General features: G+C 46.8%; 1 protein-coding gene across 1 annotated transcript; it reads left to right on the top strand.

Moving 5' to 3' along the window:
* Window positions 1-1,387: 1,387 nt before the first annotated feature.
* Window positions 1,388-5,961, top strand: TACO1 (translational activator of cytochrome c oxidase I). Its single transcript, XM_079725617.1, has 5 exons — window positions 1,388-1,769; window positions 2,074-2,180; window positions 3,554-3,681; window positions 4,924-5,101; window positions 5,433-5,961. Exons 1-5 carry the CDS (start codon window positions 1,490-1,492, stop codon window positions 5,631-5,633), a joined length of 894 nt encoding a protein of 297 aa, XP_079581743.1. The 5' UTR covers window positions 1,388-1,489; the 3' UTR covers window positions 5,634-5,961.
* Window positions 5,962-15,561: the final 9,600 nt, after the last annotated feature.

Here is a 15,561-nt window from a genome sequence, read left to right on the forward strand (position 1 = left end):
CAGCCCAAGTAGCTTCGATAATAAAAAATACTAAATTAACAATTCATAAGTGCACTATTAGTTACAGCTAAAAACTCAAAGAAGGACTCTTAGGAAGGCTTTAACCAAGGAGGGGACAGCTGAACTGGGTCTTGAAGCATGATGAAGATTTTATCACCGAGACAGTGAAGTTCACTCCAAGCAGTTAGGGGCAGAGAGGTGATAAAGAACTTGTATTCAGAGTACAGTGAGTATAATTCCCTCCAACTGGACTGTAGTGTCAGGACATGAGACCAGAAAAATGAGTAGATCTGAGATTATGAAGTTTCTTACATAATAATAACTAAAAAATAACATAAAACCTACACCTGTGTATTTTATCTGTTATCCCATTTAATCATAGCAAGGCCATTCTACAGGTAAGAAAACTGAAATATAGGAAAGTAAAGGAACTTGCCCAAGGTTACACTAGGAAGTGTAACAACCGGGGTTTGAACCCACCAGTTAAGACCAGAGGCCACAAACTTAACCTCTCTATCTAACACACCAAATTTTTGGATTTAATCTCACCAGCCTGGGGAGCCACTGGAAAGTTGTTCACAGTTGCTGCTTTGTTTCTTCTACACCTTCTCCTAATGGCATCGGTTTTCTCTTCTGGGAGAGCAGAGGGAAAATGCAGAGGGGAATTAGGCTCCAGGAAATTCTGATCATCCTCCCTCTCCAGGATGGCAAGCATCTCTTACATTTAGGGACTTCATCACTATGATTGCTGCTGCTATTTACATAAGATTTTATTACTTTAAAGCTCCAAGAGCTTTTTTCAACCCTCGTACGTTGGTAAAGCAAGTAGAAGCATCCTTATTTACAGATATCGAAGAGGAAGTTCAGAGAGACTAAATGATTGGATAAATCACATCTCTGGGAGACGATTTCCCTACCTTAAAGTGAAGTGATTGAACTACCTATTTCTTTGCAACAACAAAACATTTATCATTCTAGGCCTGCTTAGAGTTGGGAAGTCATTCTGAAGCAAAATCAGTTTCATAACTCAGATGTACCTCTACTAGATCATTGTGGGAAGTAAAGTCCGGCGCTCACCAGGCAACCAAGACGGATTGAGCACAGGGTTGCCCCACCTCCGCCCAGGCTCTGCGCAGCTGCAAGCAACAGAAAAGCAAGTACCACGCGACGGAACGGCTTTTGTGGGCGGTGGGGACGCGTTTTTGGAACGGACCGGGAAAAGGAAGTGTGCTACACCCCTGAATGTACCCACTCTCGGCTGCCGCGGGGAAGGTGCCGCGTACTTCGTGTTCCGGCTGCCCGGGGTGGGCTGCCGCGGGGAAGGTGCGGCGTACTTCGTGTTCCGGCTGCCCGGGGTGGGCCTGAGCCTTTGGCTCTCCAGTGACGGGTGGAGGAGGCCGCAGGCTCTGGACCTGCTTGTTTCGGTGGCGGACTCGGCGGACTGACCTCGGCCGCTGCTCTTGCTGACCTTGGCCCAGGGTCGGAGCCGATGGCGGCTTGGGCCGCTGTCACCTCGAGCAGGGCCGCTGCCCAGTGCTTGTGGGCGCGAGGCTCCGGGGTCCGGATGGCTCTTCCGTGCTTCCCCCCGGCCTTCCAGCCTGAGCCCCCAGGCTGTAGCCCCTGTGGGGGCCGGACGCTGCACCTCACGGCAGAAGTCCTCGCCGGGCACAACAAGTGGTCCAAAGTCCGGCACATCAAGGGTCCCAAGGACACCGAAAGAAGTCGCATCTTCTCCAAGCTCAGTTTGAGCATTCGCCTAGCGGTTAAAGGTGAGAACTTGACGGTCACCCACCGGTGGTAGCCACTTGCCCTCACTATGCCCACGGCTTTGCTTGCCTCCTAGAGTTGGGCCAGGCCCACCCCGATCCTCGGCCTTTCATTCAGAACGAATTGAAAACTTCTTTTCCAAAATACTTACCCAGATCTCATTCAAACACTGGATAAAGTGTCCTCAACAAACTGAGATCTAAGTGCTGACTTGTCGCTCTTTTGGCTGAGGGGGGTAGGAGGCGGAAATCCCTTTTTTCTCTCATGTCATAATGAGATGTCTCTGCTTACTCTTTTCTATCTCAGAAGGAGGCCCCAACCCCGAGTTGAATAGCAACCTGGCCAGCATCTTAGAGATGTGTCGCAGCAAGCACATGCCCAAGGCAACAATTGAGGCAGCACTGAAAATGGAGGTGTGTCCTCAGTTTAACTTCCTTGTTTTTGATCACAGCCCCTACAGGGCACATGTCTGGAAGGCCACCACACACTCTTTAAATGATCAGAGAAGGGTAGTGATGTTGTTGACACCCTCAACCCAGAGCCTTCCGGTGACTCTTCTCTCGGCCATTGGTTATGGGAGCACAGTCAGGAATAGGATGCCTAGACAGTGTACAGAACTATATAGCCTAGGACTGCTGAGCTGAGTTTTGAGGAGATGGGGTAAAAAGAAGGGGCACAGTATGGGGAAAGCCCTGGTGTTAGTTTGAGGAAGGGTTTGTTTTTCTGATATTTATGCCTTAAGGGAGAAAAGCCAGTAGAAAGAGAGAGGGTGCAGTTGATAGTGATAGCGGGAGGGGCTGGGATGTAGAGCCTTAGGTGTGGGAATCGTCTTCAAGCCCAGCTGAGGGGACACCTCTTCTCTAGGACAAGGGGGAAGGATCTGAGGAAGCAGTAGTCATCTTAATTGCTAACAGTTATTGAGTGTTTATTCCAGGCCAAGTTCTTTGATAAGAACTTTGTATGCATTACCTCACTGAATCTTCAGAACAACCTTAAATGGAAACGGAGGCACTGAAAGATTAGGCGACTTGACCACGTCACACAGGAAATGACAGACTGGGAACCAGACAGACTCCAGAGCCTATGCCTAACCATCATACATACTGCCCTCCTGTCAGGTGTGGTGCAGATAAGGCGGTGGAGGCAGATGATTTCCCCCCACCTGGTGTCCTTAATTTCCTTTGTGAAAGAGGAAGGGAGAAGTCATCAGTTGAGAGTCCCTGGGAAGACGGCAGGGCAGGGTGATGGAGAGAGTGGTGAAGGTCGGATGCATGGGCAAAGAATGAGCAGAGGCAGTGTGGGAGATCCAGATGAGATTGGTCATTAGAGTTTTTGATTGATTGTTTGAATTTTGAGGCTATGCTATTTGATAAGGCCCAGATGTGCCATTTCACGTGGCAGTACTCAGCAGCCCTGGGGTAGGAGCACAGGTGGGTTTCATGCGGGATAAGGTGTACGAGAATGAGTTTTAGTAGGCGCTCTGGCAGGGTGGATGTGGGATTCAGCTGGGGAGGGGCGAAAACAAAGCTGGGAGATGGCAGATTGATTGTTCAGGGAAAAGAGAAAGAGACTGCCTTCCAAGTAAGGGATAGTACTTCCAGTTATCTCAAAAGTTGGTCCCAAGGGCCTCCTCTCAGAGGTGAGGACAAAATTGAAGCTTAACAGCCTAGGCTCCAGCCCAGGGAGCCCATCCCATGGAGTCAACTTTGTGGTGCCTGTGGTGCCTGGGCTGGCATGTAGGAGGGAGCTAGGAAACCGGAAAATGTGATTATGTTGTTTATTGCAGAAAACCAAGGACATTTATTTGTTGTATGAGGGCCGAGGCCCTGGTGGCTCTTCTCTTCTCATTGAGGCGTTATCTAACAGTAGCTCCAAGTGCCACTCGGACATCAAACGTATCCTGAACAAGAATGGGTAGGTGTGTGTCTGGGGAGAGTAGAAGGGTACAGAGTCTTTTTTTTTTTTTTTTTTTTTTCAGGAGACTATCAGAATGGCTTTGGTTCTAGTTTGTTTCAGTTTTTTAATATTTTTAAGCATTATCTATACTTTTATAATGAACATTATGGTTTTATAAATATACATTTGTTTTAATAAAGTTAAAATCCATTTAGAGGAAATGTCAGTAACATCAAATATTAATGCACATTTAATGTATTTAAGGAGAAAAATGAAAACAGCAATAGCTTGGAGTCATTAATTATAACTAACATAACAGGTCAAATGGGAAGGAAAATCATTTATCTCAAACTATAGTTGGTCCAGTCAGAACTAACATGTTATCATAAAAGATATTTGTTTCCTTGTATAAAAAACATATACATATTGACCATGCAAGCCTTCCTGATTCATTATCTTGTGCCTTTCAATTACTTTTTGTTATTTATTTTTTATTTTTTGCTTTATAACAAATTTAATCAGTTATACATATACATATGTTCCCATATCCCTTCCTTCTTTTGTCTCCTTCCCTCCCTCCCTCCCTATCCCACCCCTGCAGGCGGTCACAAAGCACCGAGCTGATCTCCCTGTGCTATGCGGCTGCTTCCCACTAGCTATCTATTTTACATTTGGTAGTGTATATATGTCCATGCCGCTCTTTCACTTTGTCACAGCTTACCCTTCCCCCTCCCCATATCCTCAAGTCCATTCTCTAGTAGGTCGGGTACAGAGTCTTTAGGTTCCGATTCAGTGCAGGGAAAGTACTGTTGTTCCTGGTGGCGTTTCAAGTTTTACACACACTTCATCCTTAGCAGAATCCAAATGGGGTCATTTATTCTCCCTTAATGTGTTCTGTACTGGGCAGGATCCAAAAGACTTGTTCATCAGGTGTAGAACGAGCTCTCTGTCCCATTATCCCATCTGTCTGTATAATGGTCCAGGTCTTAAAATGTACAACCAGGAATAGAATCTTAATTGCCCAGGAATTGATGAGCAAAGTCTTTGCATCCTCCAAACTCCAGACAGGGCAGAAAATAGAGGGTTGGGGTTATGTTTGGATTATTCCCTTGCCCAGCGGTAGCTGCATCTGCCTCAGGAAGAGAGCTGCTCCGTGTCTGTTTATACTCCAGGGGCAGGGTGGGAATGAGTGCTTGGCAGTGCTGTGTGGAGACTGAGTGTCCAAAGGCGTTCATTCTGGCCCATTTCCTTTCCTACTAGGGGAATGATGGCTGAAGGAGCTCGCCACTCCTTTGACAAAAAGGGGGTGATCGTGGTTGGAGTGGAGGACAAAGAGAAGAAAGCTGTGAACCTAGAGCGTGCCCTGGAGCTGGCAATAGAAGCAGGAGCTGAGGATGTCAAGGAAACTGAAGATGAAGAGGAAACGAACATTTTTAAAGTGAGTATAAAGCCTTAGTGTTTGGTGGACTTCTGAGAGGCCCCCGATTGACACGTTAAGGCATGCTTCTGTCAGTCTCTTCTTTCCTGTGCCCGGGGTACAGGTGAGATAAAGAGCTCACATATTGCACAGACATTTACTAAGAGAATACCGGGTAGGGCTTACTCTCTTGAGGACGATGAGAAGGATTCAGAACATTGAAAACTCTGTTTCTGCCCGTGAAGACTTAAAGCCAGTGATACAATAATTCCATTCAGGTTTTGCAAACTTCTGTCCAGCTTTGTCCTGTTATCTCCTGGCTACTTACCTCCTGACTTTCCTTTGTTCCTAGTTTATTTGTGATGCCTCTTCACTGCATCAGGTGAGGAAGAAGCTGGACTCCCTGGGCCTGTGTTCTGTGTCCTGTATGCTAGAGTTCATCCCCAACACAAAGGTGCGGCTGGCTGACCCTGACCTGGAGCAGGCTGCCCATCTCATCCAGGCTCTCGGCAACCACGATGACGTGATCCACGTCTATGACAACATTGAGTAGCCAGGCTGTACGTGCCCCCCGGCAGCCTACTCTGGAGCACAAGCTTCTGCAGCGTCCTCTGAGACTCAAGCAGTTCAGGGCGGTGGGTGGTCTAGCAGGTTAGGAAGCAGAAGACCTGTAGTTCGTGGTCAACGGAATCCCTGCCCTTTTGTGAAGCCTCTTTGTCAGCTCTGCTGGTGTCTCAGCGCCCTCCCAGGTGGGTCCCTCCACATCCTTCTGGATGCAGAGTGAGGCCAGTCAGCTGGTCAGATTCTGATCTCAGGAAGTTTGCCCTTGTGGGGATGGTAGGTGCCCTGAGGGCTCATGTACTAGAAACTGCTCTTAAATAATAACAGTGATTGATCTGGGTTTGCTGCACTGCTGTTGTATGACTCGAGTTTTCCTGGGTTTGTGTCCAGTTGCTGGGACCCTCTTGACTTCCTTTCAAGTCTATAGGCTTAGTTCCACTACTCCAATCCCAAGACTTTATTTTTTTGATTGACCATAGAAATGTAGGTCCCTCCAGGTACTTTGTGCTCTAGTGCTCATCTAATGGCTTAAACCTGTCATTCTTTCACATAACTAATATTGATCAAACACCTACTATGTACCAGGAACTGCACTTACAAGCTGTTCAATTGATGCCCTGCATTAGATCCACTCTAAGACATAGGACCTCAGTGGGAAGACACAGGATTGCTCTCTACCAGAGCTGTCCCAGGGCAATGTGAAGTGCTGTGCCTGCATCCTTGTTCTCTTTGTGTGGCCTCTGTACCCTTCTTCTGTCAGAGAGCTCAAGGCTGTAGCCCCGAAGGAGATCAAGTGCCAATGATAAGGGACTCCAGGCCCTGCTTTGCCTGGGTCCCTCTGTGTTCTGAGATTGCTCAGAGTGGACCTGTCAGTGGGCTGCACTCAGGAAGGGCTATACCAAGCTGGTTTTGAAAGCTGCTTGATCCCCAGAATGCCCAGCCCTGGCTCCTCTTCATCCCTGATGCCAGATGATGGGGCACTGGGAACTGGGAAGGAAATAAGAGCAGAAAGAAGGCTGAGTCAGAGGCCTGGCCAGGTGGGAAATAGGGGCCGTGGTGCCTTTTGTTCCTGAGTCACTTCTGGGTTTAGAGAGACAAGGAGTGCCAACCACCTGTGCTGGAGCCCGTCAAGCGTGTCGGGCCTGGAGTGGCTTTTTTTTTTTTTTTTTTTTTTTGTGGTACACGGGCCTCTCACTGTTGTGGCCTCTCCCGTTGCGGAGCACAGGCTCCGGACGCGCAGGCTCAGCGGCCATGGCTCACAGGCCCAGCTGCTCTGCGGCAATGTGGGATCTTCCCGGACTGGGACACGAACCTGTGTCCCCTGCATCGGCAGGTGGACTCTCAACCACTGCGCCACCAGGGAAGCCCTGGAGCGGCTTTTTGATCCCATTATTCACCTTCTTGTAAGTTGTTTAAGCCAGTTCTGAGCTCAGAGTAATTTTCCTGAAGGACTCTTAGGTAAATGAGGATGGAAAAGAACTAAAACCAAATTGGCTATAAATGATAACTTCACCTTCTAGGAAAAACAGATTATTAATTCCATGATGACTTCAACAGCTGGAGAGTGAAGGCTAGAGGGAGGAAAACCAATGAAATAATCTGTTATCGTGCCAAAGTATATGCTGTTATACCTCATTTCATAATTTTGGTACTACCTGGCATTCTTTAGTTTTTATAGGAGATAACTCATCTAAATATCTGAATAGCACATCATTAAAATAGGGCAATGTAAAGTTTAAATGCCACTTCCTAACTTATAAGATACTTTCATATTTTATTTATTTGATTTTCAAAACAAACCTATAAAATAGTTAGGCCAAGTATTTTATGCACAGATGATCTCATACCAAGCAGGTGAGAACTACATCTGTATAAAATAAACCAAAGTCTATTATAAATGTTGAATATAAATTAATTTAAGGAATGTGGTCATTCTGATCTGAGAAATCTGTACTAAGGAAGCCTGCTCTAGAAGGGAACTTGATTACTGATGTGAATAGTCCTCTAATCTAATAGATAGGATTTGTTAATGTGAATTCTTGTGTAACCAGTTTTCTTGCATCAAGACATACTAAACAGCTCTGCACTGACCCCTGGTGGTGCCCTGCAGTCTTTCCTGCAGTTAGTATGGGAAAGGCAGAAATGGAAGCTTACTTGGACCTGCTCTGCCTCTAGATCTGGTAAAGAGACCCTTAGCTATATAGGTTAAATAGTTAACTATTTAACTGAATAGTTAAGTAAAGAGGGTATGAGTTATTCTGCCTCTAGAAATTATTTTTCAAAGAATATTTTATGTCAGAGAAAATGTAAACAATATAATGTTAAGTGAAAAACAAAGATGCAAAACTATATGTATAGTATGGTCCAAATTTTAAAATATATATCATACTTTACATATGAACTTTTAAAAAAAGACTAGAAGGAAGTATACCGAAATATCAAATCTGGTTATCTCTGGGTGGTGATGTTATAATTGAGTTTTATTTTCAATAATCGTGTCTTACTTTTATCAGGGAAGCATTTTTTAAAAAAGAAAACTAGTCACATTATTGTCCTGTTAGGGAGACAGCATGTGAGAGGGTGGGATTCAGGTGTACCTTAAAGTCAAAAGAATAGGGTCTGGGGCTTCCCTGGTGGCGCAGTGGTTGAGAGTCCACCTGCCGATGCAGGGGACACGGGTTCGTGCCCCAGTCCGGGAAGATCCCACGTGCCACAGAGCGGCTGGGCCTGTGAGCCATGGCCGCTGAGCCTGTGCGTCCGGAGCCTGTGCTCCGCAACGGGAGAGGCCACAATGGTGAGAGGCCCACGTACCACAAAAAAAAAAAAAAGAAAAGAATAGGGTCTGGTCCTGGCTTGCCTTTGCCTTATCTTTGGTCATTGTATTAGCAACACAAAATCACTTAGAGCCTTGAGCTGGCTCGGGCTCATTTTCAAGTTTCCTTTCATTGGGATGGAAGTATCAGTGACAGGCTCTGTCCATAGCCTTGACTCTTACAAGAAGCCCTCGTGTGGTATGTGGCTGCCCCACCTCTGCCAGGGGCCCCCGCTGAATCAGACAGGAACAATGAAGACTCTGCCTCTAGCCAGCTACGGAAATGCAGTCTTGTGGTTGAGTTACTTTTTTTCTCTCTCGGAAATATATAGCACAGCTGTCAATAAAGCGTCACACTCTAAGAGTCCTCAACTTTTGAATCCCTGAGGACTCCTCTGAAGACATTCTATGAAGAGAAAATAAATGAGCCAGTAGATCTCACAAAAGAGAGTGTCCTGATAGATACTACACTCGTCTTGACTGAAATCACTTTCTCTCATCATTCTATCCCCAGACAGTGAATGGGATGGAAGTTTTTACTTTTTCCTCTTTTTATCTTTCTTTGGTTTGTGCCAAAAAGGTAACCTTTATTGTTTTTTAAAAAGTCAAACCTTATAGAAATACACAGCAAAAACATAAAAGTCCCATCTAATCCTAACCTCCTAAAATAACCACCACCGTTAACAGTCTGCTCTACTCATTGGTATCAATCTGCTGGGGAACAAATTCTGACTCTTGTCAGTTGCTAGCAACCTTGGGGAAGAACTTAACCTCTTTGTACTTATTTCTTCATCTATAAAATGGGGATAATAGCATCTATATCATAAGGTTGTTTTGAGAATTAAATAAGTTAATATATGCTAAGCACTTAAAACAGTGCCTGGCAACAGGAAGTGTTCAGTGTATGTTGGCCTTTTTTCCCACTAAGTGTGAAAGAACTTTTTTAAAAACTGAAATGTGATCACCCTATATATATCTGCTTTATAACCTGTCTCCTGCGCCCCCTCCCCCCAGATATATCCTGGATTCCTTTTGGTATTAGAATGGAGACGTCTGCTTCATTCTTTTTAGTAGCTACATAGTATTTTATTGTATTAATTAATGTGCCATAGTTTATTTAACTAGTCTCTATCAATGGACATTTGGGTTGTCTATCTTACAGAAGATGCTACGATGAACATTCTTTACCTTTGCTCTCTTGCAAAGTATTCTTTAGGATAAATTTATAGAAGTGGAATTTCAAAACGAAAAGCAATTTTTCTTTAGAAGTAAATGTCAATATATAAAAATGTAAAGAAGATGTAAAAATCTTCTGTGTACATCACTCCTTAACAATGCAGGTAAACTAACTGGTTGAACTGGTAATCTGAATATATTCCACTTTACCTCTGAATTAAAAGAATTTTCATCAAATTAAGTGATAGGTTTTTTGGTTTGTTTTCTTTTTTACACCAAATTCATTGAGCTATCCCTTAAGGAAATTTATTCATTTGTATTTATTGTTCCCTGTCATGTGTCCTATGCTCTTGGAAGAAAAAAGGAAAATGTGCAGCTGGTGTGTGATTGGCTGCCTAATGAGTCTTGGGGTCAGGAGTGGCTCACGTGCTTAACCAGGAGCATCTACTCAGTGTAAAACTAGGGAAATAGACTTGAGAAGGCCTGGCCCAGTTGGGAGGCTTCACATGGGGAAAATGAAGAGTGAGGAGAGAGACAGCATAGAGTAGATAAAGTACATAGCTAAAAGGGCACACTTGTGGAAATTACATTCAATTACTAACATACCCATTTGAAGTTCACTTATTTATTCAACAAATAATTGTTTTTTTGGTTTTTTTTGCTGTACGCGGGCCTCTCACTGTTGTGGCCTCTCCCGTTGCGGAGCACAGGCTCCGGATGCGCAGGCTCAGCGGCCATGGCTCACGGGCCCAGCCAGTCCACTGCATGTGGGATCTTCCCGGACCAGGGCACGAACCCGTGACCCCTGCATTGGCAGGCGGACTCTCAACCACTGCGCCACCAGGGAAGCCCAAATAATTGTGTTTTTTTTTTAAGAATTATGTGTTGAACACTTTGACTGTTTTTAGGAGCCAGTAGAGTGAAGCCTAATTAATTTATATCTTGTGAATTCTGAGTTTTTAAAAAAAATATTTATTTAATTTATTTATTTGGTTGCACCGGGTCTAGTTGCGGCAGGTGGGCTCCTTAGTTGCGGCTCGCCGGCTCCTTTAGTTGAGGCACGTGAACTCTTAGTTGTGGCATGCATGTGGGATCTAGTTCCGTGACCAGGGATCAAACCCGGGCCCCTTGCATTGGGAGCACGGAGTCTTAACCACTGTGCCACCAGGGAAGTCCCAAATATTTGTTTTTTTTGAATGTGCTGTGAGAGATGCTAGGCCATCTGTTTTTTTTTTTTTTTTTTTTTGCGGTACGCAGGCCTCTCACCACTGTGGCCTCTCCCGTTGCGGAGCACAGGCTCCAGACGCACAGGCTCAGCGGCCATGGCTCACGGGCCCAGCCGCTCCGCGGCATGTGGGATCCTCCCGGACCGGGGCATGAACCCGTGTCCCCTGCATCGGCAGGCAGACTCTCAACCACTGCGCCACCAGGGAAGCCCCTAGGCCATCTTTTTTGAATGACACAGCCTTTGTCTTTATGCTTACTTTCTTAAAGGCAATTACAATAGAGTAAGATAAGCGCTTTGATGAAGAAAGTACTAGGTGCTCTGGTACCCAGATTTAGGGGTTTCTGCCTGGAAAGTCTTCCTGAAGGGAGCAATGTTTAGGCTTAGTTCTTCCCTGAAAGAATGGGGGTGGGGCAAGAATGGAGGAGAGGAGTGTTCGAGACAGAGAAAATAGCACATGCAGAGGTTAGAGGCAAAAGAGAGTCATATTTGAGGAACTGCCAGTGGTTCTGTGTGGCCAGAACACAGAATTTGAATGATGGGGTTGTTGGAGCTGGGAAATGGAAAAACTTGTGGCTGGAAAAGGAGTGGCCTGGGTCCTGAAGAGCCTTCTTAGCTACATTCAGGTATTCGACTTGTCCTAAGGGTGATGGGAAACTCTAAAGTTTTTCTCCCGTTGTGGAGCACAGGCTCCGGACACGCAGGCTCAGCGGCCATGGCTCACGGGCCCAGCCGCTCCACAGCATGTGGGATCTTCCCAGACCGGGGCACGAACCCGCGTCCCCCGCATCGGCAGGCGGACTCTCAACCACTGCGCCACCAGGGAAGCCCTAAAGCTTTTAAGCAGAGCATGGCAGGATCAGGTATCCGTTTTAAAGGATCACCCTGTGATGGGAGTGATCTTGAGAGGCTGTTAAACTAAGTAATCCAAGTGAGAGATTTTGGGGGTTTGAACTAGGATGGTGGAGCTGGGGCTGGGAGAGGAGCGGACAGATTGGAGACATGGTCAAGATTAGCTGTGGGGGAAGGGAAATGGAGAGGAAGAGCTCTCCAAGTTAGATAACTCAAAAGTATCCAACTTGGGGAACTGAAGATGGAGAGAGGATATAGAGAACTATGGAGGAAAATGATCAGTTTAATTTGGACCTGTAGAATTTGAGGTGCCTATGGGATACTCAATGGGTGATGCCTCTGAAGTTCAGAAGAAAGCCCAGTATGGTAAATGCAGCATGGGAATGTTTGAGATGGCTGGTTAAGCAGCTGGCAACAGAAATGAAGCCCCCAAAGAAAACAGTTGGTAGGAAAGTAGAAGAAAAATCAGAAGGCTCTTTTCAGCTAAAGACCTAATGTAGTTGTATTGCATGTGCTACTGTGTACGAGGCACTGTTCAAAGTGCTGGTGATAGCGCAGTGAACAGGACAAAATCCCTCTTCCTACCCGGCTTATGTTCATTATAGTTGGAAGAAAGATAATAAGTATATAATTTCAGGCACTATGAAGAAAAATAAGGCAGAATATGGAAATACAGAATGATGGAGGGGAGAGGGGCTATTTTGGATGGTGTGTTTAGGCACTCTTAATAGTTGATATCTAAGCAGAGACCTGAATGAAATGCAAGAATTAGCTGTGGGAACATCTTAGGGAAGAGCATTGTAGGCAGAACAAATGGCAAGTGCAAATGTCCTGAGCTTGGTAGGTTCAAAGTATGGTGAGAATGCCAGTGTGGCTGGAGCGATTGAGGGAGCAGGAGAGTTGAGGTAGGAGAGGATGGCTGGAGCCAGCTCCTGTTGGGCCTGGAAGATTCTATGCTAAGTGTGGTGGGAAGCCATTAGAGGGTTGAGAGCAGGGGAGTGACATGATCTGAATTACATTTTACAAGGATCACTCTGGCTTCTGTGTGGAGAATCATTTGCTGGGTGGCCACAGAGGAAACAGGGAAACCAGTTAGGAGGCTAGGGCAGTTATACAGTAGAGAGGGTGGTGGCTTGCGCTAGGGTGGAAGTGGTAAGAAGTAGTTGGATTCAGATACATTTTGAAAGGAGAGCTGAAAAGACTTGCTGGATGACTGGATATAGGGATGTTAGGGAAAGAGTGAAATCAAGGAAGACGCCTCCTAGGTTTGTATTTTAACAATTGGGAAAACAGAGGAGCAAGGTTTGTGGGGGGAGGGGGAAAGAGTCAAGAGTTCAGTGTAAAACACATTAAATTGGAGTTGTGTTTTAGACATTCCAAGAGAAGCTGCTGAATGGACCTTTGAATACAGGCAAGTATTCCTAAATCTAGGAGTGGGTCCTACATTTCCATTGTCATAAATGTCTTTTTTTTTTTAATATTTATTTCACAGCTCAATAAAATTAAGGGTCAGATCTGAGCCTCAGATTGGCAGATTGTGACCTCCAGCACTGGCCTATTACACACATTCTTAACAGGGTGATATCCCCAACAGGACGAAAAATGATTCTTAAGAGGTGAAAAAAATCTTCGATAATATGATGGTATATGGGCTTCAAAGCTCAGCCCTACCTGACAAAATCTTATCCCTTAATATTTAATTTCTCACATTAGGGAGAATTTAAATTTAAGTAATTAAAAATTTTCTCCTTGGGGGGTGATAATGAAAAAAACAGTTGAGAAATGTGCAAGAGCATGGCCTTTGGGTGTCAGAAAGCCCTGATGTGGATCCTGGCTTTACCACTTGGACATGATACTTAACCTTCTCTGAGCTTCACCTTCATCATTCAAACACCAGTACTACTACTTACCTCAAAGTTACTGAAAAGATTGAGAGGATGTGCCTGGCACATAGAAAATGACTGATAAATATTAGTTCTCTCTGCTTTACCTCCCCTTCCCAGAAAAGAGAAGTTATTATAGTTAAGGAACTACAATAAACTGGGTAGGGATCTACTCAAGTGGGAAAATGACAGACTTAAAAGCTTGTTGGAGGAAAAAAATAAAAGACAAGGGGCCTGATTGAATGGTGGGGGGCGTGTAAAGAAAGAGAGAAGAGAGAAATCTGAGGTAATTCTTAAGAGATTTGATACCAAGGCAAAGCCACCACTAAAGGTTCTTAGTTGACAGTTGAAAACAAGAGGAAGATGATTCTGGCGTCTGATTTATATTACAGTAGAACAGAGGCCAGAGGAAGGGAACCCGGATTGTGGAGGACTTGGAATCTGAAGATCTGGGTGTATAACATGTTGAACAACGGGGGTTGGGAAAATTAATTATGGTCATCTCTATTTTGAAATATCATGCTGCCAGTACAATTGTTTTGGAACAATATTCAGTGGCCCCGGAAAACACTTAGGATAAAATGTAAGCACACTACAAAACAATGTGAAGCCGTTTTTATCAAACGTTGTATATTTAGGTAGGAAAGATAAAATTATCTCTGGGGTGGAAGTTTTATTTTTATTTTTTTCAATTTTAATACAAAGAGCTTGTATTGCTTTTATGACCAGGAAAAAAAAAAAAAAGTTTTCTTCCCGAAAGAACCTCTCTGGCTTTGCACTTAATGGTTTCGGCCCTGGCCAGCAGATTCCTAGGACCCACTTTCCGGCACTACCCCAGCCACTTGGAGAGTGTGGCCCTGGAGGTGTGAGACCCAGGAAAAGGCGGGCAGTGGTAAGCCGCTTCTGCCTCCCGGCAAGCGCAGCGTCTGGACCGGAGGACTTGCCTGGGGATCCGGCGGCAGAGGTGGCCACACGCCGGGAAGCGCTCAGAGCCAGAACCCTCCCCGCTTATTACGCGCCCGGTGTGGGCACAGGGAGGGACAGGACCTCAGCCTCAGAGACCGCCGAGAGCCGGGAGGGCGGGAGGCCAAGGGGCCCCTCCAGCCGCCTTCCCAAACTCCAGCCCCAAAGTAGCCGGCGGGGAACCGCGCCAGCCCGCGCGCCCGCCGAGCCTTGGGTGACTGACGGGAGGTGGGAATGTGGGCGGAGCCTCAAGCGCGAGCTGTGATTGGAGCGACCCACACCTCCCAGGGAGAGAGGGAGGGCAAGCCTGCGAGGGATGCGCAGAGGAGGGTGCTCAGAGCCCTCTATGTGATTGGCTAGCAGTGGAGTGAACCGGGCGCCGCTTCAATGATTGGCAGGCGGTAGACAGCCCTCGGAAACTGCCTTGGCTTCGCCTATTGGCATTCTGAGAGAGTAGGCGGGATTGGTTCATCAAGTGGTGCTGATGATTAGCTGGCGGCTGAGAGTTAGGATGTTGGAGGGAGAGCCGGCGGGGGGGGCGGAGGGGTGGCGGGGGCAGCGACTTCCTCCTTGGTATTGGCTGGTGAAGTGAGTGGGGGGTGGTACCAAGGTCCAGCGGCTGCCTAGGATTGGCGGGCGCTGGGGTGAGTGACAGACAAGGGGGCGAGCTGCGCGACCAGCGGTTTGTTTTTCGGAGCGTTCCTGAGGTGGAGAACGGCGGCCGGACCGAGCGACTGCGGGGCTGAGGGACTGGCGGTCGGGCGGGCCGAGCGGCGCCGCCGAGGCCGGGCTGGGCCGAGCCGAGGAGCGCCGGGGATGTAGCGGGCCACCCTGCCCATGCCACAGCGCCCGGCTGCGGGCGGAGCCGGAGCCGGAGCCTGGGGAGGCGGCGGGGGCCCTGAGCGCAGCCCGCGCCCCCTGCGCGGAGCCAGGCCCGCTGCCGTCCCCGCCGCCCGGGCCCCCGGCATGCAGCCCCGGCTGCGGAGGTGACACTCGGGCCCAAGACGCC

The sequence above is a fragment of the Hyperoodon ampullatus genome, assembly GCF_949752795.1.
Source record: "Hyperoodon ampullatus genome assembly, chromosome: 19".
Classification (NCBI taxonomy): Eukaryota; Metazoa; Chordata; class Mammalia; order Artiodactyla; family Ziphiidae; genus Hyperoodon; species Hyperoodon ampullatus.

What these genes read in the sequence shown, in the direction of transcription:
- TACO1 (XM_079725617.1), top strand. Translation starts at nt 1,490, where the DNA reads ATGGCGGCTTGGGCCGCTGTCACCTCGAGCAGGGCCGCTGCCCAGTGC. An exon ending in AGGCAGCACTGAAAATGGAG is followed by an intron (nt 2,181 to 3,553) that starts GTGTGTCCTCAG and finishes TGTTTATTGCAG; the next exon opens with AAAACCAAGGACATTTATTT. An exon ending in AGGAAACGAACATTTTTAAA is followed by an intron (nt 5,102 to 5,432) that starts GTGAGTATAAAG and finishes CTTTGTTCCTAG; the next exon opens with TTTATTTGTGATGCCTCTTC.